The sequence below is a fragment of the Leguminivora glycinivorella genome, chromosome 8, assembly GCF_023078275.1.
Source record: "Leguminivora glycinivorella isolate SPB_JAAS2020 chromosome 8, LegGlyc_1.1, whole genome shotgun sequence".
In the NCBI taxonomy this organism is placed as follows: Eukaryota; Metazoa; Arthropoda; class Insecta; order Lepidoptera; family Tortricidae; genus Leguminivora; species Leguminivora glycinivorella.
In genome coordinates this window covers 16,854,961-16,879,817 of record NC_062978.1, presented here as the reverse complement: position 1 = coordinate 16,879,817, position 24,857 = coordinate 16,854,961, and the positions used below count along the sequence as shown (strand labels likewise).

Here is a 24,857-nt window from a genome sequence, read left to right as displayed (position 1 = left end):
CGAATAATAGTTATTTGTTATACAAGGGGGCAAAGTTCTATTTTAATGCCGAGTGTGGAATTGAAAAACGAGCAAGTGAAAGGAATCTATAGAATCCTGAACTTGCGAGTTTTTTAACACACGAGAAGTAAAATACATTTGCACCCGAGTGTATCACAAAACTTTTCCCCTCACTATAGCGAGGAAACTACAACGCAAAATATGCGTTTATCACTGCTTCCAGTAGTTCCACAGGTGGTAAGTCATCTTTATTACTAGATTCACCTACTTTTATCAATTTTAAAGCAGTTATTTTGACTTTATTCAAAATCAAATTACTTTACCCACTAGTGGATAAAATGCGTTTTTACCCGCTGGTATTAAAGGACAAAACACGTGTTTCCGAGCTAGTGAGGGGAAAAATAAATTTTGTATTACAGTAAGCACATCTCGGACACTGATGGCGATCAAATAATATGAAAGAGGCGCGTTCCTAGCACACATTCTAAGCTCGTGTAGGTGAACGCGTACCATGCTTGTATGAGTGAGATATGACAGGTCGACTGTTCGCGCTTTTGACAGGTGGTAACTGTGAGGTAACCGAGAGGGGGTTAGGAGCGGAACTTTCAGCGGGGAGCGGGAGTTGCCATAATGTACGATAGTACTCTTTATTATACTGTGACGTAAGTAAGTATTAGCAGGGGCGGCTCAATCCGCACGTGCGGCTTGTTTCTTTGTTAGAATTTTGTAGGTATTTAAAAAGGCGGCATGTCGTGAACATTAAAGCAGTGGGCCTTCTGTACTTGTACTATTATATATTCTGTGGTATTAGCAGATCTAGACAACCTTAGGTATCTGTAAAATGCTGGACAGTCTAGGACCAAGAATTCAAAGTTGTTATACATTTTTTATTTAGAATTTGTTACTCACATCAATCACAGATAACATACTGAACAAGTCATGCAGCAGGCATCTTAGAAATGAGTGAGTTTGAATCCTCCTACGACTTCGAAACGCTTTTTAGGGCTCCGTAACTCAAAAAGGAAAAACGGAACCCTTATAGGATCACTCGTGTGTCTGTCTGTCCGTCTGTCACAGCGCCGCGCCTGTAATGTATGGGATATATATCGCTCCGACATCCGATATCGGATCGGATAATGTGAACACGCACTTAGGGTTCTACACCTCAAGAGGAAACACAGTTTATTTATTTATTTGATTTATAAATCAGTTACCATTAGTCCGTTTTCACATTATCCGATCCGATATCGGATGTCGGAAGGATTTCAATGGAAAAATTCCAAGATGGCGCCTGTAATGTATGGAATATCGGTTCTACATCCGATATCGGATCGGATAATGTGAAAACGCACTTATACGTCTGTCTGTCGATCAGTCTACATATATTTTTTCATAATTTTCAACTAAGTAGTTATAAAGTTATATAAAAATAGGTATCTCCACTATACCTACAGCCTGATATATCCATGAAAAAGTAATTTATATTAGGTAATGAAAACCTCGATGCCGAAATTGCGAAAATTTATTTCGCCAATTCTCACTGTAGACTTATATTATAAAACTCGCGGTTGTTTTATTTGATAAAAGCAGTATTGAACGCATTAAGTAAATTAAATTCACGGAATATTGGGAAAATTAAATAACGCATTTTTCATACATTCCGTGATCGAATGTGTTCAACGTTCCGTATAATACCTAGGTATAATATAACCGCGGTCATAAGAAACGGAAACAATTAATTGAAATGGAATCACAAGCAACCAATTTTTTTATTCAATATAATCTTATATTGACCTTATATAAAAAAACCGGCCAAGAGCGTGTCGGGCCACGCTCAGTGTAGGGTTCCGTAGTTTTCCGTATTTTTCTCAAAAACTACTAAATCTATCAAGTTCAAAACAATTTTCCTAGAAAGTCTTTATAAAGTTCTACTTTTGTGATTTTTTTCATATTTTTTAAACATATGGTTCAAAAGTTAGAGAGGGGGGGGACGCACTTTTTTTTCCTTTAGGAGCGAATATTTACGAAAATATTAATATTATCAAAAAACGGTCTTAATAAACCCTTATTCATTTTTTAATACCTATCCAACAATATATCACACGTTGGGGTTGGAATGAAAAAAATATCAGCCCCAACTTTACATGTAGGGGGGGTACCCTAATAAAACATTTTTTTCCATTTTTTATTTTTGCACTTTGTTGGCGTGATTGATATACATATTGGTACCAAATTTCAGCTTTCTAGTGCTAACGGTTACTGAGATTATCCGCGGACGGACGGACGGACGGACGGACGGACGGACAGACAGACATGGCGAAACTATAAGGGTTCCTAGTTGACTACGGAACCCTAAAAAAAGCGCTGATGGCCTTAGCAGTAAGAGCCTGCGACTTTCGATCCGGAGGTCGCGGGTTCGAACCCCGGCTCGTACCAATGAGTTTTTCGGAACTTATGTGCCAAAAATGTCATTTAATATTTGCCAGTCGCTTTTCGCTGAAGAAAAACATCGTGAGGAAACCGGGACTAATTCCAATAATGCTTGGGATTAGATGTCAAAAGCGGGGACCCCAGGCTCCCATGAACCGTGGCAAATGCCGGGATAATGCAAGGAGGATAATGATAATCTTATTTATATTGACCTACATTCTCAGCCGCCAGTAGTGAACAAAAGGTGAACCTTATAATTTTAACTCTACAGTCATATCATGCACGACAATTATCCTTTTTTCCCCATTGTTATTAACAAAAGTCCCGATTTGTTCCTTCCCGGATATCGGCAATCAAGCCGTGAAAGCTGAAGAGCAAAAACATGATCGGACAAAGCCTCATTAACAGAACCCACTGGTGAATTGGTGATGCTACGCAATACCGAGCTGAATATCTACTCATGCATATACTCATGTAGGTACAAGGTACAACAAAGATAGTAGTGATCCAGTTAAGGATAGTGTTGGTACCTAATTGTACCTATCGTGATTGGATAAGGAAAATGTAGTAAATAATATACACATAAAAATAATTCTACTTTTTAACCGACTTCAAAAAAAGGAGGTTCTCAATTCGACTAATTTTTTTTTTTTGTATGTATGTTACTCGATATCTCCAAAAATCGTGGACCGATTTTCAAAATTTTTTTTTTCATCGAATAGGTATAACCTCGAGGTGGTCCCATTGGCACCAAGTCGGGGTCTGATGATGGGATCTTGGAGAAATCGAGGGAACTCTTCAAATGTTATAGGCACATGTAATGTTTTTAGTGTATTTTTTTTTCAAAGGTACACCAGTATTTACGCCTGATGGTAATAATTTTATGTGGCTGAGCTGATGATGGAAGGTCAACTCCTCAATGGTTAGGAGTTAAAGGATAATTCTTTCACTATTGTACATATATTCGGACTGATACATATAATATCACTAGGAACCACTAAAAATCAACAAATAAATAAACTTTTTAACAAAAAATAAAACCGCCTTCAAAAATAAGCGTGTTACAAAACATGGAGAAACTAAAAAAAAAAATAATAAACCTTTGAATTCAGATTTCTTATCGGATTGCAATAGGTATTCTAAACATCTCAATTATAAACAAATCAATTATTTTTGGAGTCGGGGCCAGCCTGAGTATGGTTGGGTGGGGCAAACAGGAAATAGCAAGGTGACAAACAGGTTTGGTACCGACTACAAAAATAATTGATTTGTTTATAATTTGGATGTTTAGATTATTGCAATCCGATAAGAAATCTGAATCCAAAGGTTTATTATTTTTTGCTTTTTAGTTTCTCCGTGTTTTGTAACGCGCTTATTTTCGAAGGCGGTTTTTTTTAAGTTTATATAATACCCAAGCGAAAAATATGCAGCCGGATATAGTTACCGGTGCGGCTAACGTGGTCACAATTACAGTGAAACCTCGATAGCACGAATCTCAAGGGAAATGCGAGGTTTCGTCTTATAAAGGACATCGACGGGTGCTGGAAGATTTTGTCTACTTTACAAAGGTTTCAACTTCACTGCTAAACTGCATGAAAAATGAATACAGAAAGTCGCATTCTATGTTCATGTCTACTTTGATGTACCTATTCGTAGGTTGGAAAAAAAAATCTACAATTTTAAGTTTGAAACTATTCAAAGCCTTCTGCATTTTGACATTATTGTCAAATTTCAGTTAGTTAAACCAAAATAACTAAAATTAACATTTTTATAGAGTCATTGTAAAGTTTACTAAACATCTTGATCTCACTCCGTAACATTACATTTACATTTTGGTAAATCACAGCAGAAGTAGTAGAATTAGTCTGGTCAGTGTCCGCCCGGCCGGCCTAGCCGAAATAACAATCCTTAACGTTTTTAGCGATCGAAACTCAGTCTGGCTCTGTCACGCTATTATCGAAGAGCGATAGAGACAGCTAGCCACGAAGCGTAAGCGATTGTGCTGTTGGCTAAGACAAGTACCCGGCGCTTCAATCGCGAGGAATTTATTGTTATTGGGGCGGCGAGCGGACATGCATCCACACTTCGCGGCTATCACGAGGGAACAACTTTATCGGCCGCACCACTATTCTGACCACCATGCACCATTCAGAATACTCTGCTTTTAAAGTTGTGAATTTGTCCATGTAACAACAATAATGGATGCACACTCAAAGATTATGACAGATGGCGCCACCCTATTAGTCCATTGCACAGATAAAGAATTTCGTACGTGAGAGCGAGATGATATTTTTTTTCTCTCTCTCACATATGAATGACATTGACATGCCTAGACACAGGCGCCAACAAAGCGCCAACATGGAAACAAGTGAAGGATGGAGTTATCCTGGCGAGAGCTTTCTGAGCAGATTGGGATGTAGCGATGTGTATGTGTGACATTATGTAGGTGTGACATGACAACTCCTAGCTTAAGTTTTCTTAAACCGCTTTCTAACTAAAATCTTTAACAATATATTAATTTTAGAAATTAGCATAGCTATCCGATTGCAATTGAGAATGGATATCACAATTTCAAACCACTTACAAGCCAAAACAAACTTTATGCGAATTATAAAATTAGATAAAAAAATCTTCTTTTGTTTATTTTTCCCAACTCCAACGTAAAATTTGTTTTATAACTTTAATTCTAGGTACTGAAGCGCTAACTTTTCATTCAATATGAAAATGTAGTATTTCGCTTGCAGTCTTATGTTGCTTTGTATTTTGTTTCTTTTTCAGAATAGTCCCGTGCCAGCATTTCGCACGTACGATCCCATAAACTCCAATCACCATCGGTAATTTGTTAAATGATAGGCCCCATCTACATAATATGAACATTCGCTGACACTACCAGCTGTTAGTAGTTCTATGCTCAAATATATTAACGGCCGTCCTACGCGCTCTCGGTGCGATATCGCCAAATTAAATTATAAACAAGTTATTGTACAGATACGTATGGGTATAGACATTAACAGAATGTGGAATACAATTTTATTTGTAGGTATTTGATGGTATTAAATTCTATCCAGATATTGTTTGATGTGCTGTTCACTTTGTCGTTACTCGTTACTTATCTTACCTTTGGAGACTTTTACTGACTTTTTTTAATATTTCGGTCATATTATCAAGAGAAAGTAGTATTTAATTAAATATTAAACTTTGTTTTGAGGTCTTTGAAACTTTCAAGTTATGCTATAAACGATTTTTTAACAATTCCAAGAATTGAGGTGTAAAATAACGCAGACAATAATCATTACGGCAGTGTACAGTAAAGTAATAAAAATCCAAAAAAATACACACTCGATTACATTAAATGCAAAATAATAAATTGAGTAAAAACAACCATAAGCTACCTCTCTAAATGTTTTCACACATTTCTTAACGAAACACTAAAGGATATGACATCATTGGCGCGTAAAATTCACAAATTATTTATATGCAAATTGGCTGAGCAATCATAACATAAATTCTTTATAATCTCGCTAACCTTACAGAGGCCAGTAAAATTATCTGCGGGGCGTAAAAAGTGTATCGATATTGGTTATTGGTTCCCACTGACATTCAAACTTAGCCTTTCCGCATGCAACTGCTAAAAAGGTAAAGCTCTTGCTACACTGAGAGGGAGCTGTCCCTCTAGCTGTTTAGCTGTCATAAATTTTATTTGTTTATGATAATATCGCAATCATATAATTGATATAATAAAAAAGGACTTACAATAGACCAGATTGAATCGAGCTGAATCTTCCGGCGCATCTTTTTTCATGAAAAGCAGCAAGTGATTAGCGAGCAGCCGTCATATAACCTAACCACAAGATTAAAATTTTGAAAAAACCCCCGACTGCGACATAGTAGACCGATTTTCATGAAACATGGCTAAGAACACTCGCGACTAACTCAGCTTTCAGACAAATCTACCAATTAACGATAATACGATAATGTGCAAATATCTAAAGTCAAACCTAAAGCATCCTTGTTTAATTTTCGATATTATATTATAAAGGATAATAAGAATCATCTTAAACACATGTTTTGTAACTAGAGATGGGCGCTGACGGGTAAATACCGGGAAAATACCCATATCTACCCAATCTACCCGGTATTTACCCGTATTTACCCAAATGAGCGGGTATAAAAAATAATCTATGAAATTAAAGATTATTCTTAATTTACATGACTGAAATATATTTTTCTACTAAAATAAATATATATATTTGACTAACTAATATTAAAATGTTAACAGAAATTCTAAATATGCCAATATATCATGTGTAATTTACCACATTCAATTAAAAAGTTGTATTCCCCAGATGTTTTAGGCCCACTAAGTATTCAAATAACTTATGTAACTTAAACACGGTGGACAGACAAATGCAAATTCATTAGCCAATAAGGTCACAGCTTTGCAAAACGCCAGGTAGGTGCATCCGTATTGAAAGGGTGCAATAAGTCACTTGACGGGTCAGTTACTTTTTTTTATTTTTATTTATGGGATACTTATACTTTAGTTTGTACTTAGCTAAACAAGCGCCTCGTCCATGTGTGATTTTAATTAACACTTGCTTTGAATTCGGACTGTAATAATGCCTTCTATGTGACTTCGGCTAGATACTGGACTTCGGCTAGATAGTAGGCTTTACCAAACAAACGTATATATATACAAGTAACATTTTAGTGTTATAATTTTTGTTTTCGACGCTAAAAGCTACTATAGATGTCGTATAAAGGTTTTCGGCGTGACCGCCTGTCGTATAAAAGCCTCCAGTAACACCTTTTAGCTCTATAAGCTTATACCGCTAAAAGGTGTTATTAGGAAGTGATGTAAACGTTTATATCACCATTTTATAAAGCCGCTATAGGCCTGGTCTATAAACAGGATCAAATATGACTACTATAGGTCTATATTATTGTATAATAGTGTTAGGAATCACTGCTATGCAATCAATTTGCGCTATTAAGGTTCCCGACAAGCCGCTATAGTTGTTGAGTTATAGAGCTAAAAGGTGTTATTAGGAAGTGATGTAAACATTTATATCACCATTTTATAGAGCCTCTATAGGCCTGGTCTATAACAGGATCAAATATGACTATTATAGAACAATATTACTGTATAATGGTGTTTGAAATCACTGTTATGCAATCAATTTGCGCTACTAAGGTTCCCGGCAAGCCGCTATAGTTGTTGAATTATACAGCTAAAAGGTGTTATTAGGAAGTGATATAAACGTTTATATCACCATTTTATAGAGCCACTATAGGCCTGGTCTATAACAGGATCAAATAACCTACTAAAGAACAATATTATTGTATAATAGTGTTAGGAATCACTGTTATGCTATCAATTTGCGCTATTAAGGTTCCCAACAAGCCGCTTATAGTATTTTTAGTAGTTGTGTTTTAACAGATTTAAAACCTAACTATACCACTATTTTGGGATATAGTGGCTTTGGAAAACACTGCTATAGTATTTAACACTGTAGTAGTGATATGAATACCATTATAGAGCTATTTTGCTGTATAATGAAGTTTTCAGGATACGTTTATATAGCTTTGAAAAGGTTACCGCGATAGTTACTCATGAAATAAAACTATGGAAACGGATTAAATCGCGTATAATGAATTTAAAATGGGATGTATTTTAAATTCATTATACGCGATTTAATCCGTTTCCATAGTTTTATTTCATTAGCTTTCAAAAGGTTATAGTCGTTTTCCAATGCCTTTTATATCTCATCGCCGTATACGCCACAAAGACTCTTTTATATCACAGACCTGTTGAATAATGGTTTCAGTATCTCTTTTAAAACACAATAGTGTTATAGTTGAGTTTACTATATGTTTTATAAACCAAATCAGATATATAAGAGTAGAAAATGATTACTTTTAAATGATAATTTTGACCTCAAAAGCCTGCTTTATGGTGTTTATACATCGTAATTATGAAATCAGGCCAAAGATGCGGTATCTGGTTCCGTACAGTGTTTTTCTAGAAATTAACTTTAAAAATACACATAGCGACCAATTGTAGTTTAGATTTGTCATACTAAAAAGAAAACAACATTTATTAATACTGTTTAAAAGATCTTTCTATAGTAAAACATTGAAAACAAGTATTGTTTTCTATATAAAGAACTTATAAGTTAAACTGGATCATAGTTAAATTCTCAGGCAACCCTAATTGAATTCACGATGGCGGGCTTATGGCAGTGAATGCGTATGATAAGTGATATAGTCGAACTATAAAAGCGTATGTTTTACTTCTTGGATCCATAGTAGAAACTATGGTGCCAATAATTTTATTGTATTAAATTATATTTATTTATTTTATTCAAAACATGTATAAATCGAGGGCGCATTTAAAATACTCCATTAAACTAATATTCTTTTAACGGTAAAATTTCCATCTCATACCTTTTTGCGGTAATGATGGAAGTATACGAAATCCAAATTATGTTAATTGACACTAAACTTCTCAAGTTCACACGCCACTTTTCATTAAGTTCCTCGTTTAGAACAGGTTTTGTTAAATATTACACACATTAAATTATTTTAGAAATTTCGCATTAAAAGGGACGGACTGCTAATATAGAACAAAATAACCTGTATAACGGAATCTCAAATGCTACTATAGCATAAATTGATACTATAATAGCGTTACTGTGTCCTCTATGTCAACAAATTAGCACAATAGTCATCATTACATCACCATTATAGACCTTAAACGTCACGGATGATACTGCTATAGGCCTATTATATCACTAAATGGCTACATAATTGCGCCAAATCGGCTCTACAGTACCAATATAGACTATTTATAGGACCATTTAGTGTGATTTAATTTGGTGTCCTCGACCACTATATGACCACAAATTGTTACTTGAGAGGAACTATAATAAGCACACAAAATTTCATCCCCATCGATTCAGCCGTTGGTAACAAACACACAAGCATGTCAATGATATTTAACAAATTCCTTATTCAATACGAATACTTCGATATATGTTTATAGAACTATATTAATAAAATATAAATATATTATACAATACCAAGAAAACATTTTTTCACGATTAAATTCAATTTATGACCCATTTTATTACAATATTTATTTATACCCACCCATTAGGGTAGAAAAGGTAAATATCGGGTAGATTGGGTAAATACCCGGTAAATACCCGATATCTACCCCGGGTATTTTCCCGCCGCCCATCTCTATTTGTAACTAAAATTTTTCAACAGATTAAAAATATTATATTGATATTATTTTGATAATTTCTATAATGAGTTCGCAACGCGCATGTGACAATCCTTAAGTTGCAGGATTCCATAGGTTACAGTGACCGCCTTCTATCAGGCGGACCGTATGCTTGTTTGCCACCGACGTAGTATAAAAAAAATATTCCGATTGATAAGTTGATTTGTAAAGTCTAAAAGCAAAAGACTTGAATAGATAAAGTCAAATCAGCATTGGTTGACACGGATTGTGTCAAATATATTAGTCTAATTTGAATGTTTATCTCTAATTGACAGGCATTAACTTTTCGCGCCTACTTAAGGCGCGGTTATGTGAAACAATTGAGTCGTTACCGTATAATTTACGACCCGCCGTGAACCCGTTAAGTGACAAACCGGCTCTATAAAACCATCCCATTAAAAGCCGGACAAATCACAGGGAAAGAATCTATCTTAGTTTCCCATAAAACCATGAGCACATTCGAAATGTAAGCACATTAAGTTATCGGTGGAATTATCTCGTACGTGTTACAATATTTATTTGTTTCGGTCGGACGGACGGCGTGATTGTGGCCGAGTGTTCTCTCCCAATTAGGTGGTTATTGACATTTTACCTTTATCGGGCCAATCTTGGGACGACCTCTCCGATTCATAGTGCTGGATTTTGTTCAATGGCTGCCGGATGTTAAATATTTTTATTGGTCAAATTTAATTTGGTAGAATAAAGAAATACAATAAATTAACATACCTTCCATTTTTGTTATTATTTTATCATTGAAATTGAATTAAGAAAATAGACTTGTAACGTATAGGTATTGTCCTTAAACGCAGGGTAACAAGAGAGTGCGAGTAGTAAAGAGGGTAACAAAAAACTATTGTAGGAAAAAACTTAAAATTATTAAAACAGTAAATTAATTATTTAAATAGAAACTATCTTTTTCTATAACAAGTAATACCTAAATACCTCACCATTGCTATTTAGCCCCAAAACATAACTTCTTTTTTCACCGAGTATTTCTCAAAAAATACAGCATATCAGCTTACATAAACGAAAGTCTCCACAATTCTACATGCTAACAATAATCACCTGAGCAACAAGCTGCTCTAAAAACGCCAGCACTATAGATACAGCAAGTTGTGACAGCGCCTAACGTCGAAATTTATCCCAAAAAGGGAAGCTGTTAATAGAGTCATTCAACGTTACCGGTGGAATTATCTACAAAGAGAGAAGTCCCAGAGTCTGTTCGGCTGTCGGTCGGAAATATAAATTTATTCAGTGGTTGTCGCTGCGACACGGGCGCCCGGCTGTATCTCGCCGAGTAATCTTGAACATTGGCGTTAAAGAATTTAAATTATATGCCGATACAAATGAACGGTCGAACCCATCTCATTTATTGCCCTAATCCGAATTATATTGACTAGATATTTGGGATTCTGAACGCATTGTCACGTTATTTTGTAGTGTAATATCGATTCAGGTAACTTATAGAGCTATTATACGCCCAAGCGGCTTCTCAGAGAGTAACAAGAGTAATATAGTAAACCACAATAGTGATCGGGATTCGAAAGTCGTGCGTCGTCAATACCGGTAGATGTAATAGTTTTGAGCAACAAGGCGCTCACCAAGTTTTAAATTTACATCACAAAAGAGATTTATTGTTTATTCATTGTCAACAATCCGCCGGACAGTGCCTCAGTGCATATTATTTGTAATGTAAAACGACTAAGCTGATTGTTTATTGGACTTTATTTTGAAACACAAGTCATGTGACAATAATTACAATCAAATGAATTTAAAGTTTAAGAAGTTGGCTGCAAAAATTGAACTCTACGTAAAATTACACTTTGAATACGTTATAGACTTACATGATAATATATTATGTTGGTAATGAAATGTGCATCAAAGGCATCGGACTCATATATCAGGTCATTGTTTATGTTACAGCACTTACAGCTCAGCGAATAAAACTCTCATGCCAACCAGTGTCTCTCTAGTTTCTAGATCTGAAACACTACGCGTATTCTAAACGCTCTCTTAGTGGTTTAATTAAACCTGCTTGCTTGGTAAGCGAACGGAACAAACCTCCAGGCATAGTGTTAGTGCTGAGGCATAAATCCCGATTACTATTAGGTATTTCATTACTCCCGCTAATTAAGCGCGGCAACCAATTCGCGCGCGTTTGCGCATCCATCGGTGCCCGCCCGGAGACACCATTACTCTTGCTACTACCATTTTTACACGTGTAGAGTTATTCATGTTGCAGACCCTCTGTATAAGAACCACTTCTTTATTGGACTTGAAGAACGCATGCAGGGGCCCATTTCTCGAAGCTTCAAGTTACAATTTACAAGGGGTTGTAAATATCTAATATGACAAGTTGGAAAGAAATTTCCGCTTGTAACTTGTAACTTTCAGTTTTGAGAAATGGACCCCAGGGGCCCATTTCTCGAAAGGTACAAGCCTTGTATTACAAGTGCGCGAACTGTCAAATCGTATGGGTTGTCATGGAAACACACTTGTAATACAAGGTTTTTACCTTACGAGAAACGGGCCACAGCTCTCTAAAGTCATGACATGCTTTGTCCGGTGATGAACACAGCATGATGCCTGGTGATGAGTTGATATTTTATCAAGCAGAAACTTCTGCAAACGATGATATTAGGCGACATGCGATGATATTTAATAAAGACCGATACGGGATGCGTTCGAGGGGTTAAGCTTAGAAATAAATTCAAAGAAGAATAAAATCACTGTCTCAGATAAAAGAGATTGTGGTTAAAGTCTTAACCAAGACAGCCAATTATTCCACTTTTAATTTATCATTATAAATATAAACGGTTTCTCAAACGTACAAAAGATATATGAAACGAATATGAAAAACGAAAGTAACTACATATCTTAGTGTATTGCCAATGTGAGTCAACTCTAGTTGTGTTTAAATCTACCGGGAACTGTAAATTTATTACAGGACATCTCCATCTCAAAGCACTATATGCTAATACGAAGAGAGTAATCAACTTTATTAAGCCGATGCCCTTAGGTGCCCTGTTTCATTTAAGATCATTTCTTGTATGGAGTTCTTGCGTTCTGCTATGCACCTAGACTATTTTTTATATATTAAAATGTAAATGTTAACGATAACGAAAACGCATGAAACCCAACATTGAACAGTTCCTAAAATCGCTAGAAAATTTGTGACATAAATGATAAAAGACGCATTACCTCGCAGATCTACAAATTCCTTTTTCTTGGGGAGGTCATACAGACCCTTTAGCACAACTTGCCTTGTCGCGCGCGAGTAGATACATCGTATGGACTCGCGCGTAACAAGGCAAGTTGTGATGGAAGGGCAGTACTGGACAATAATTTTAGCATAAGGTACAGCGGGACAAATCTCGGGGGACTGGGGGGAAATTGGAACTAATCCATTTTTTCCATTATTACACTATGATGTTGAGTTCTACATGTATCCACTGAACACGCCTACCATACCGACACTCTATTTATGCAAACATGCTAAAACATGGAAAAATTTACCAGTTACATTTGCCCCCAGTCGAGATTTGCCCCGCTGTACCTTATCACATTTGTGATTCTTGTACGAGCATATGTAGAGCAAGTGGCGTACCTATTATATAGCATAGTGTTATGTTTCCCTTTAGTCCAGTGCCCATTTTCGATCCTGTGGATATAATATGTTTACTATTTCAACGAACACTAATATTAATATATTTATAGAAGAACTGTACAGATGTAGTCCGAAAAGATTTGCCTTCGTATTGTTATGGAAACGTACGAATGTGTCATGCTATTTCAGTCAGTCTCAGTACAAGATGTACTGACATTGACTGAACTAGCATGACAAATACGAGCGTTTCCGGAAAAATACGAAGGAAACCCTTTCCTCACTACAGTTGTAATCATAGGTAAGTGATTGACTTTGTTCCATTAGAAATATACCCTTATAAATATACTTTTAGGTGTCAATCAAACAAAGTTATTAACAGAGATATATGACTAACTAATTTGGCTCAGTGATCCAAAGTGAATCTTGGCCTCCGAAACGAGAGATCGCACCTGTCCGGATCCTGCGCAGCCTGCCAGCAACAGAGATATATAATAATAATAATAAGATAGGTAAGTATTTATTGAAAAAAGTACGTAAACATCGCTTTAATTGTATTTTTGAACTGGATACCTGAACTTGTTATAAATTAAATATAGTTTACGTTCGTATTATATAAGAATAAGAAATAATTTCTAAATCCATGAGAATTAAATTATTATGAAAATAATTTCACCTCACACATACCTTAATGCACGCATACAAACGTTACTCAGATATTTTCATTCTTAATTTTCGTTTTTCCATTAAAATTTTCTTCAAATCGTCTATTTCTTTTGAAGAGGCATTTTTAGTGCTAGAAGTGTTAGCTTTCAATTGTTTCCTTAGTGTAGCTTTTTCGTTCATGTACGATTCGATGGCCTTTTTTGTTTCCTTTAACTCTTCTTTTTCTCTTCGTTCACCCCTTTGATAGTCATCCTTTTTCGTTCCAGTTCATCATGTAAACCTATTTTCATTGCATTTATTCTCTCTTGAAGTTCTGCCATTGACATCTCACACAGTAAACCTAAGCCAGATGTTTCAGTCAAATCTATAATTTTAGGTACTCTTGCTTTCTTTGCTATAATGGCGAGAATTTTGAACTCCTTTATCATTTTAACTCTGCGGTCCAATTCATCTTGTTTATCTTTTAAAGCTTTTTCTAACAACATTTGATTTTCTTTCTTAAAATGTTCGGCCTCTTCTTTATTTTTCATAGTAACATTGTGTTTGGCTTTTAAAACATTTAATTCTAAGACAGACAATTTTTCCATTTGTTTGCGATTTTTTTTCATTTCGTTTTTTCTCCAATTATCTATTTCTTCATTCCACATTTCCTTTTCTTTCATAAACTGTTCATATTTCTTTTTATTCTCAGCAACAACTCCTTTCTTCGCCAATAATGCTTCTTCATATGAAATTTGTCCCATTAAATGCTTCTTTTCTATGTCAAGTAATCGTTCTCTTTCGCTCTCTTGACGGTGAAATTCTTGTAATTCCTCTATTTTTGCGGTATTTCTACAATTCATAACATTTATGAACCACTGAACTTCTTCTTGTTCAGCTAATTGAATTCTTTTATTCATTCGCTTGATGGTAGACGCAGTGTCTTTAACTGGTTGACATGTTTTTTTCATGGAGTAAGTGCTGTGTATTTTCGGTAACGGTTTTGTTGAGTTTTTTATTTCTTCTTTAATATTATCAATTTTTTGATAATATGCGTCAGATTTGATTAAAGCGTAATTACACTCTATATTTTTAACTTCGTTTAATAACTGGTTGGCCTTCTGCTTATTTTTGACAAAACTTTTTTTCAATTTTTCATCTATTTCATGTCTGGATACAATTCGTTTTGGCTTCGGTTTGGATAGTTGAGGTAACGACACTGGCGATGAAGGTGACGGTACAGGGCGAGTTGCATGAGTGGCTCCTGCTCCTTTTCTATTCCACATGCTAGGTGGTACTGGCACAGTTGGTGGCTTAACCCTACGAGTTTCCATTTTTTTAACATATTCAGCATAAGAGTTAGCCATTTCAATAATGAAAGGTTGCCACACATATAAAGGATTTATAATCTTTTCTGTAATGTAATTTGCATCATAATAGTCTTGAGCCACATGTGTTAAGAAAGTAAACACTTCGTCGTTGCTCAAGAAGGAAGTAAATATATCCAACAAAGGCTTGCTTAAATTAAACAAACATTTGTACAGAAGATGTACATCTTTAGGTTTGATTTGGAAGATTATAGCATGAAACACAATCAAGAAAAAGTCTATATCTTCATCGCAAACTTCCTCGCGCAAGTGAAAAGCTATCTCTTTTAGAAACTGACCGTGCTTCTGAATGCCTAGAAATGTTTCGGCAACCCAGCCTAGTTTGGCATCTTCCATGTCTTTTGGACACTTATCTATGTACTCCTTCATGTATTCGTGTGGCGAAACTGCAACCACAGAACCATAATCGACTAATATATTTCTCACCACTTTGACATTTCCAGATGTGTAATAGTAAACCATTCTATGTTTGATGGTTTACTATTTTTTTTCCTAATATCACATACGTCTTAAATACATTGCGTAAAATATGAATACATTTAATACAATCACAACAAATATTTATTTGACATTGTCCGGACTTTTGACGCGTGACATTTAGTACATTTAATTTATAGCGGTTTTAAGAGGTTTGCGGAGGTTTAAATGCAACTGGCTTACCTAATGTCGAATATTGAAAAAAAAAAATTGAATCTTGCTCATTACATTACATTACTCATTAGGTTTGAGGGGTTTGAGCAAAACCAAATTACATATTTTAACGTGACGCGATTTGCGTTATGTAGATTAAATTGTTTTATTTTATGTGACCAGATTCACATTATTTGAATACCCCACGTCATGATGCCTGTGCTGACTCGCTACATCCGTATTTACAACTCCATAATAAGTATATGATATGAGAGAGGTCTAAAACCAGGTATTTGAAAATGTATCTTCCGTCATATCTTCGTAATATTATACTTCGTAACAAGAATCTTATATACATGGATGTTGCACGCCGAACATTACTTTGAAGCCAGAAAATTTGACCTTGAATTACGTCACGCCGGTCTTGCATCTCTTTCTTTAGGGTGTCCATGATTAAGCATACATTAGGGATATCCCGCGGAATTTGACGTATTACATCTCTCGACACAGGCTTAAAACCTTTGAACCTCCGTTTTGAGAATATTCTCAGCTTGATATGATATTGATATGTGTTAAAATGTCAAATATTAATATTAGCGCCATCTATCTGAGCGTACCTAGACCTACCCCAAAGGTGTATCGCCATCTAGCTCACCGTACCTTTTTCTGTATGGTTTTGAGGTAAGTTTTTTCATAGACTATCTGTCTATACGGAGTTACATAAGTATTTGTCTTTTACTAACTGACACCTGTGTTTATTAAAGCATGCAATGGAATATATATTTTAGTGTTTTGGTCATCACAATAATATTTTGGTAGTAACTACTGGGAAAACTAATCCCAGTAGCTATCAACCCCGGTGTGGTAATTAACAATGTGGGGAAATCCCAGTAGTTAGGACAGGTAAAAACTTGGTGGTAACTAGTGGGAATAGCCACAAAAATATAAGGGAAGTATTTGTCAATGGGAAAATAATGAAATACTAGGACGTTTTAAAACAGTATCTTTATTTTTAAGCGCCGCCCCAAATCTCAAGGAAGGTGGTTCTCAATTCGTACGTATTTCAATTCTCTTCGCATGTATATATGTATCTCAATTTAATGTTTAGGCCACGATATATCCGTCGTTACTGGACTGATTTTTAAAATTTCTTTCTGTGTCATAATCTTCAGGCTTAAAGTGCAAATCTGCAAATTGTCGAACGCTCTGAAACATTTCCTTTTATCGGTACAATCGACAGCCAACAGCCAATGCTGCCTCCTTCCTTCATCTTTTGGAACACTGAAAAGTTTAATATTATTCATGTTAATTGTAAAGACATAAATTATATAAAGTTGGTACTATTATACTGTGATATGAACTATGAACATAGAAACCGTACCAAGTTGATAGATTTAGCTCCATTCAATAAGAGTAAATACCATGCAAGAAAAAAGATTGGTCACCCTAGTCGTAAAACCACACATAGCATTATTTTTCTTTAAAGGTCATATTTATCGTTCTAAACCTATTCGTGGGAATTTTGATATAATTTGAGACAATGAAACCAATATAATGATAAGAACTAACCAAGATTACAAGCAAAATAGAAGAAAATTTATTGCCAGTGAGGTTTATGAACATTTTGGTAAAATAAGTACTTACTTGTGAAATTTTACGTCGGATTTCGGTTTCCATTTACTTCCACAATGGTTCACTATGCAATACATAGCTCAGAACTTAAGTAAATCGTCGAAAAACGTTTATTTTGCAAAATAAATCTCTGAATCGGTGAATGAATTTTGACAATTCTGACATATCGGGCATATTTTTTTATTATTAGTGTTCCCATAGTACGCAGGAGGTAAATACCGGAGAAATAAGGTTTTTGATTGAGTTTTTTTTTGTATAATACAAAGAAAAGTAAGTCAATTTGATTGAAGAATGTTTTATACGTTTTTTTTATTAACTTATCTGGCAATACATCACAGTGTTGGAATGAGATAGAACATAGGAGTAAAGGTGAATGAACCTGGCTTCAACTCATTGGTCGGCACGCACAATCCAGAGATATATATAAAATTCTTGCTTCGTAAGTTTCAGCAAAGAGGATAGAGTTTTTGGTTTGTTATATATATGTCTTTGGTTTCAGCAAAATGCTCTCTTTGTAATCAAATGAAACCTCCAACTCCAATAGCCAATAGACATAAATGACAAATGTCATTCGCGTCATTGTTTACGTAAGCTCGGAATGTCAGCTATTTTATTATCAATATTACTCCAGAAACTATCTGGAAACCATTGAATAATTCTAATGAATTTAAATAAGGAGCGCAAAAAATATTAATAAAAAGTAGTGCAGTGAATAAAGTATAAAGTATGGGACAGTTATGAGATAAAAAAACGAACAATAAAATCGAAAAGTATAAATATATGATGATAATGAAGCGTCCGAGGCGGGAATCGAACCAGCGTACACTGAAATCGCGGCGATGTCTAACAAAAGTCACTATATTTATGTATGTTTAATAGTGTGCTTGTTATAAATGTTCTAACGTGTTTAAATGTGTAAGTGCCATCAGCAAGACCGGAACTACCCCAATAAATCAGTACCCAGTAATACGGAACAACCTAGTCTCCGCTGTAAGAGTAATTTGGTAAGTCAGAAATTGGTAGTGTGTAGCTTTTGTAAAATCGAAGACATAATATATGTAACTCCTTATAGACAGATAAAGTCTAAGAAAAAAACGTACCTCGGAACCATAGAGAAAAAGGTACGGTGGGCTAGATGGCGTTACACCTATGGGGGACTCTCGGCTAGATGGCGTTAATATTAATATTTGACATTTTGACACATATCAAGCTAAGAATATGGGCTAAATTGTCAAAACTGAGGTTCAAAAGTTTCAAACCCGTGTCGAGATATGGCAGTCTATGCACTGTGATTACACATTTTACTTTGACAGTAACTCTCTATAATACTCGATCCTCTTTGGTAAAACTGATGCCTACGTCGCTATTCTTAGGAATCGTTGTGCAGTAACTACAGATGTGTAAGTAAAGTTGAAAAAGTAGTCTGACATTTTTTTTATTTGTAAAATATCCAATCCAAAAAATTTTTCAAGTTTTTGAAAACTTTATGGAACTTGCACTCTTGGAGCACTGTAATTGTACACGTCATTAACCCCCGACGCAAAAACGACGGGGTGTTATAAGTTTGACTTGTCTGTCAGTCTGTCTGTCTGTCTGTCTGTCTGTCTGTTTGCCTGTCTGTCTGTGTGTGTGTCTGTCTGTGGCATCGTAGCTCCCGAACGGATGAACCGATTTAGATTTAGTTTTTTTGTCTGAAAGTTGAGTTATACTTTACATTGTCATGTAGCTTTATGCCCTGGCGATGGTAGTAGTCACTATGTAAGTACATCGTGTTTTTTTTGGTTTCCGTTAAATTCGATTAGCCTACGCAAAGGGTGCAGTTGATGAAGAATTCGTTAGGAGATGCGAATATCCAATTCTACGGACATCACTCGGCAGTTCGTGGTCCCGGCCGCCATCTTGCTTTGTACTGCTGCTCCAGCTATCCTCCAGTGCAACGTGAAGGCCTAATCACTTACATGCACACATCGGTGTTTTTTATATCTATGTAATACACTTGTCATTAGCAAAGGCCCACAAGGCTGCCATATTGAATAAATGAATGAATGTTATTTGTTTTGACATGTACCGTCAATTACTTGACACTAACTTGAATGTTATTCTTAAGGGTTTCTGACACTGATTAATTAACTTATTATGTATGAAAATAATGAAAAATCTATTTTTGCGAATTTAACAGAAAGTGATATACAGGTTTATTGGTTCATAGGCTGTGAACCGGCTGAGTTGAGTGACATTTCTTCAATGGATACTGACATCCTTAAAATAGGTATAGAAAAAAACACGAATTTAAGAAAATTAACTATGCCATTCTGTTTCCTATAATGAACCTAACTATATGCCGAAGTTAACGGAAATCAATAAGAACACGGTGTATATAATAATAGTAGTTTATTAAAAGGATAATACAATTGAATAGCCAGTAACTGAGTACACAAGTCCATGCTCGCTATCTCTAGTATTTATTTTAATTAGGTAGCCGACCTGTTTTCGGCGAGCTGTCATTAATCAATCACTCCAAGAAGCTATTATTCGACACCTCGGGCGGGGCCCTATACGCGTAAAGTGCAAGTCACATGAGGACTCTTAACATGAAAGGGGACGCGAGAAATAGCATTTTCATACAAATTTTGGCCCCATTCTCCTCCCTGGGTGCGTAGTCAAATGCACAAACGCTTACGATATTATCGTTGTCGCTCAAACACGAAACGAGTGGCGATAAATTAAAACACGACCGAAGGGAGTATTTTAAATGACGCGAGTTACGAATTTCCTTTTCGCGCGTGTATCGTACGACGTTTTTCAGTACTTCTCGCACTAGTGTGTAAAAAACGCTCAGTGTAGGGTTCCGTAGCTTTCCGTATTTTTCTCAAAAACTACTGAACCTATCAAGTTCAAAATAATTTTCCTAGAAAGTCTTTATAAAGTTCTACTTTTGTGATTTTTTTCATATTTTTTGAACATATGGTTCAAAAGTTAGAGGGGGGGACGAACTTTTTTTTCCTTTCGGAGCGATTATTTCCGAAAATTTTTTTTTTTTTTCTAGCCTGCGTTAGTGTCCCACTGCTGGGCAAAGGCCTCCCCTCTCTTCCTCCACTCGACCCTATCACTTGCATTTCCCCACCAGTTGGGATAACATTTTTCCAGGTCGTCGCACCATCTCCTTTTTGGTCTGCCTGTACCTCTACCTACACCGTCTATCGTAGTCCGTGGGTCCCATTCGGTAACCATTTTAGCCCACCTTTCAGGATGCATGCGGCAGACGTGTCCAGCCCAGTCCCACTTAAGCTTAGCGGTCTTGGCACCTACATCTACTACTCGAGTTCTGGAGCGCAGTTCCGTGTTTCTGATTCGATCAGTTCTGCGAACACCCAGTATACTGCGCTCCATCGCCCGCTGACAAACCTTGAGTTTGGACTTTAAAGCCTCCGTTAATGACCACGTTTGAGCACCATAGGTTAGGATAGGCAGGATACACATGTCAATGAGTTTGCGCTTGAGACACAGGGGAAGGTCACCCTTCAATAGCGCTTTCATGGACCAGAAGCTCTTCCAGGCGTTTTCGATGCGTCTATTGACTTCTAGAGTTTGCCTGTTTTCGAAGGATGCTATCTGGCCCAAGTAAATGTACTCATCGACATATTGTATATCCTGCCCATCTACCGTGACCCCATCTTTTGCTCCGTTAGTCATCAACTTGGTTTTCGCTCTATTCATTGTGAGTCCAACTTCAAGGCTCGCAGTGCTGAGATCTTGTAGCATGCATGCGTTGTAGTTGAGGTGCCGTGTGGGAGAAAAGGACAATATCGTCTGCAAAACGTAGGTTAGTTAGCCTTTTGTTACCGACAACAATGCCCAACTCCTCCCACGAGACCGCCAGCTTTTTAAATATCTCCTCTAGGCAACTGGTGAACAGTTTAGGAGACAGAGGATCTCCTTGTTTAACGCCTTTATCTATTGTAAATCTAGGACCAGGTGTGTGTAATTTAATGCTGGCTGTACTGTTACTATAAATTGTCGTAACGAGCTCAACATATTTGGGATCTATACCCTGATTCTGCATGGCGGAAAATATAGCGGAGTGTTTAACGCTGTCGAATGCTTTGCTATAATCTACGAAAGCAAGATATAGAGGTACGTTGAACTCGTTAGACTTTTCTATTAACTGATTTAATGTATGGAGGTGGTCTGTTGTGGAGAAACTAGGCCGAAATCCAGCTTGCTCGGGTGGTTGGTGTTTATCCAGCAATGGTGCGATTCTATTTTCTATTACCTTTATAAACAGTTTATAAATATGAGAGGTTAAACTTATGGGCCTGTAATTGTTTATATCTGACTTACAGCCCTTCTTGTGCAGAAGTACTATATTTGAGTGGCACAATTTATGAGGGATTTTACCACTGGTCAAAATTGAATTAAAAAAGTTCGTTAAATGTGGTAACAAAGTAGTTTTTCCTGTTTTAAGTGCCTCGGTTGTAACACCGTCATCCCCAGGGCTTTTCTGGTATTTCATGCTCTTGAGAGCGGCGTTGATTTCCGAACCGGTTATAGGGAGGATGTTATCTGGACAGGGATGGTTATAATTTAAGGGTGGTCTCAAAGTGTCAGAACTATAAAGTTTTTCATAATATTTAGTGCATATGTCTGTAATTTGGTCCCTATTGCTGCATTTTTTCCCATTTTCATCTGTAAGGCTGGTTATCCACGTTTTTCCTTTGTTTACACCTTGCTTGGCTGTTCGGAGAGAAGAGTGTGTCGTTAATGCTATTTCAACGAGTTTGGTATTGAAATTGCGTACATCGCGCCGGATACTTCTTTTTACTTGTCTGTCTAAAGTATTGTATTGTTCCCTATTGCCTTTGTATCGTTCTCTGTTTTCTATTAACTGTAATGTGACCTTTGTTAATTTATTATTATTTGTTCGTTGTGGTTTTATTTTAATGCTAGCTGATTTAATACTATTTATTATGGAGTCGTATTGTAATTGGACATCAGGATGGTTACTTGTGATATTATTAAAGGCTTCAAAACTATTTCTTAACTCTAGGTTGAACTGATCGTGGTTAGAAATGAGCGTGTCTAGGTTTAATCGTTTTATATTTTTAAGGAACAGTCGTTTGCGATGAATTTTAAAATTTAATTTTAATTTTGCTCTTAACGGTCTGTGGTCAGAACTAAATTTGAATTGGTTTATAACAGATATGTCCGTTATTAAACTCTTATCGGAGGAAATAATGTAATCTATTTCGTTTTTGACATTTCTGTTCGGTGCAATCCAGGTCCAGCGGCGTTGAGATTTTTTGAGAAAGAAGGTATTACTAATGTTCATGCTTTGTCCGAAGGCAAACTGGATAAGCCGATCACCACGTTCGTTTCTGCTACCAATACCGTGTGGTCCAACTATGTCAGCGTTATCCAGTTCAGTCCTGATTCCGACTTTGGCGTTGAAATCGCCGAGAACCATGGTCCATGTTCCTCGGTTCTCGTCGCAAGCTTTGTTCAGAAGGTCGTAATACTCTTCTATCTCGTCATCGCTATGGGAAGATGTTGGTGCGTAGACCTGGATTAAAGTCAGAGTGTGAGTTTGGGATAAACTTAATTTCAGCACAGCTACCCTCTCGGAATAACCTATGAATTCAACAATGTTGTTCTTCCACCTCTTTTTAACGAGAAAACCTACCCCGTACAGTCCGCCGGCTGTTCCGAAGTGGTAGAATACATTGTCTTCGCGCTCTATTATTTGTTCGCCATCTCGACGAACTTCAGACAAACCTACAACGTCCCACTTAACTTCCTTCAATGCATGTTCTAGTTCTATGAGCCGCTCTTCGTTCTTTAAAGTGCGAACATTGTAGGTTAAAACATTAAGCATTTCAGAATCCGTTTTCCTTGCTTGGGTCGTTATATTATTTTTTGGGGAAATCTCCGCCCGGGGATTCTTAGCACCCCTTTTGCCGGGCACTCGGGGCTGTAACGGGGAGTCGTCAATCATGAGGGGGATTTGGACCATAAGCCCACCACGCTGGTCCAGTGCGGGTTGGTGGGTCGTCAGAGCCTCGTTCGTTGTTTAGCAGGGTGCACCGCGAGCAGGTGAGGATGACTTGAAGCCCGAAAGACGTTGTTTGGGCCCCCTTACACCCCGAAAATATTAATATTATCAAAAAACGACCTTAGTAAACCCTTATTCATTTTTAAATACCTATCCAACAATATATCACACGTTGGGGTTGGAATGAAAAAAAAAATATCAGCCCCCACTTTACATGTAGGGGAGGTACCCTAATAAAACATTTTTTCAATTTTTTATTTTTGCACTTTGTCGGCGTGATTGATATACATATTGGTACCGAATTTCAGCTTTCTAGTGCTAACGGTTACTGAGATTATCCGCGGACGGACGGACGGACGGACGGACAGACAGACATGGCGAAACTATAAGGGTTCCTAGTTGACTACGGAACCCTAAAAAAGCACCATCTGTACTGAAAAATTGTCGTAGGTAGGTACGACACTCGTGCGAACAGGAAGGAACTCGTGTCGATTTAAAACACTCTATTCGGTCGTGTTTCAATCTATCGCCATTCGTTTCGAACTTCCTCTTTTCCGCATTTGTATCGTAATGTACTATTCTGTAATGTTCATTTCCCAGGAGGAAAATGAAGACCACGTTTGTGTGGAGAATAGATGTTCCCCTTCCCTCTTAAAATATAATAATCGTGTTAAACGCGACCATAAAAGCCATATTCGATTAGAGAAGTTGAAATGGGCCTGTGTTCGTAGCTCGTTATCTGCTTGGCAGCTATTGTGCTCCAGTAGGTAATATCGGCTGTTGAAGAGTGATGACCTTTGTTAGCTATTTTTAATTAGTTTTATACGGTTCGCTTGGTTACCGCCACTGTGATATGCTTTTTTTGTATAATACTTCTTTTCCCGTAAATAATAAAATAGGTGTTGTGCAAAGTTTTCTTCGGATTTTCATGGAAACGTACGAACGTGACATGCTCATTTAGTCAGTTTCAGTATATACTGATGTTGACTGAACTAGCATAACAATAGTTATTTGTTATACAAGGGGGCAAAGTTGTATTTTAACGCCGAGTGTGGAATTGAAAAACGAGCAAGTGAAAGGATTCTATAGTTGAACCACGAGCGAAGCGAGTGGTTCGAGAATAGAATCCTGAACTTGCGAGTTTTTTAACACACGAGAAGTAAAATACATTTGCACCCGAGTGTAATACAA

General features: G+C 36.6%; 1 protein-coding gene across 1 annotated transcript; it reads right to left on the bottom strand.

Moving 5' to 3' along the window:
• Positions 1-20,129: 20,129 nt before the first annotated feature.
• LOC125229086 lies at positions 20,130-23,627 on the bottom strand. The gene is made up of 5 exons (XM_048133863.1): positions 23,298-23,627; positions 23,006-23,177; positions 22,086-22,180; positions 20,859-21,427; positions 20,130-20,169 (listed from the first exon to the last, which is right to left on the bottom strand). Exons 1-5 carry the CDS (start codon positions 23,625-23,627, stop codon positions 20,130-20,132), a joined length of 1,206 nt encoding a protein of 401 aa, XP_047989820.1.
• Between the last annotated feature and the right edge of the window lie 1,230 nt (positions 23,628-24,857).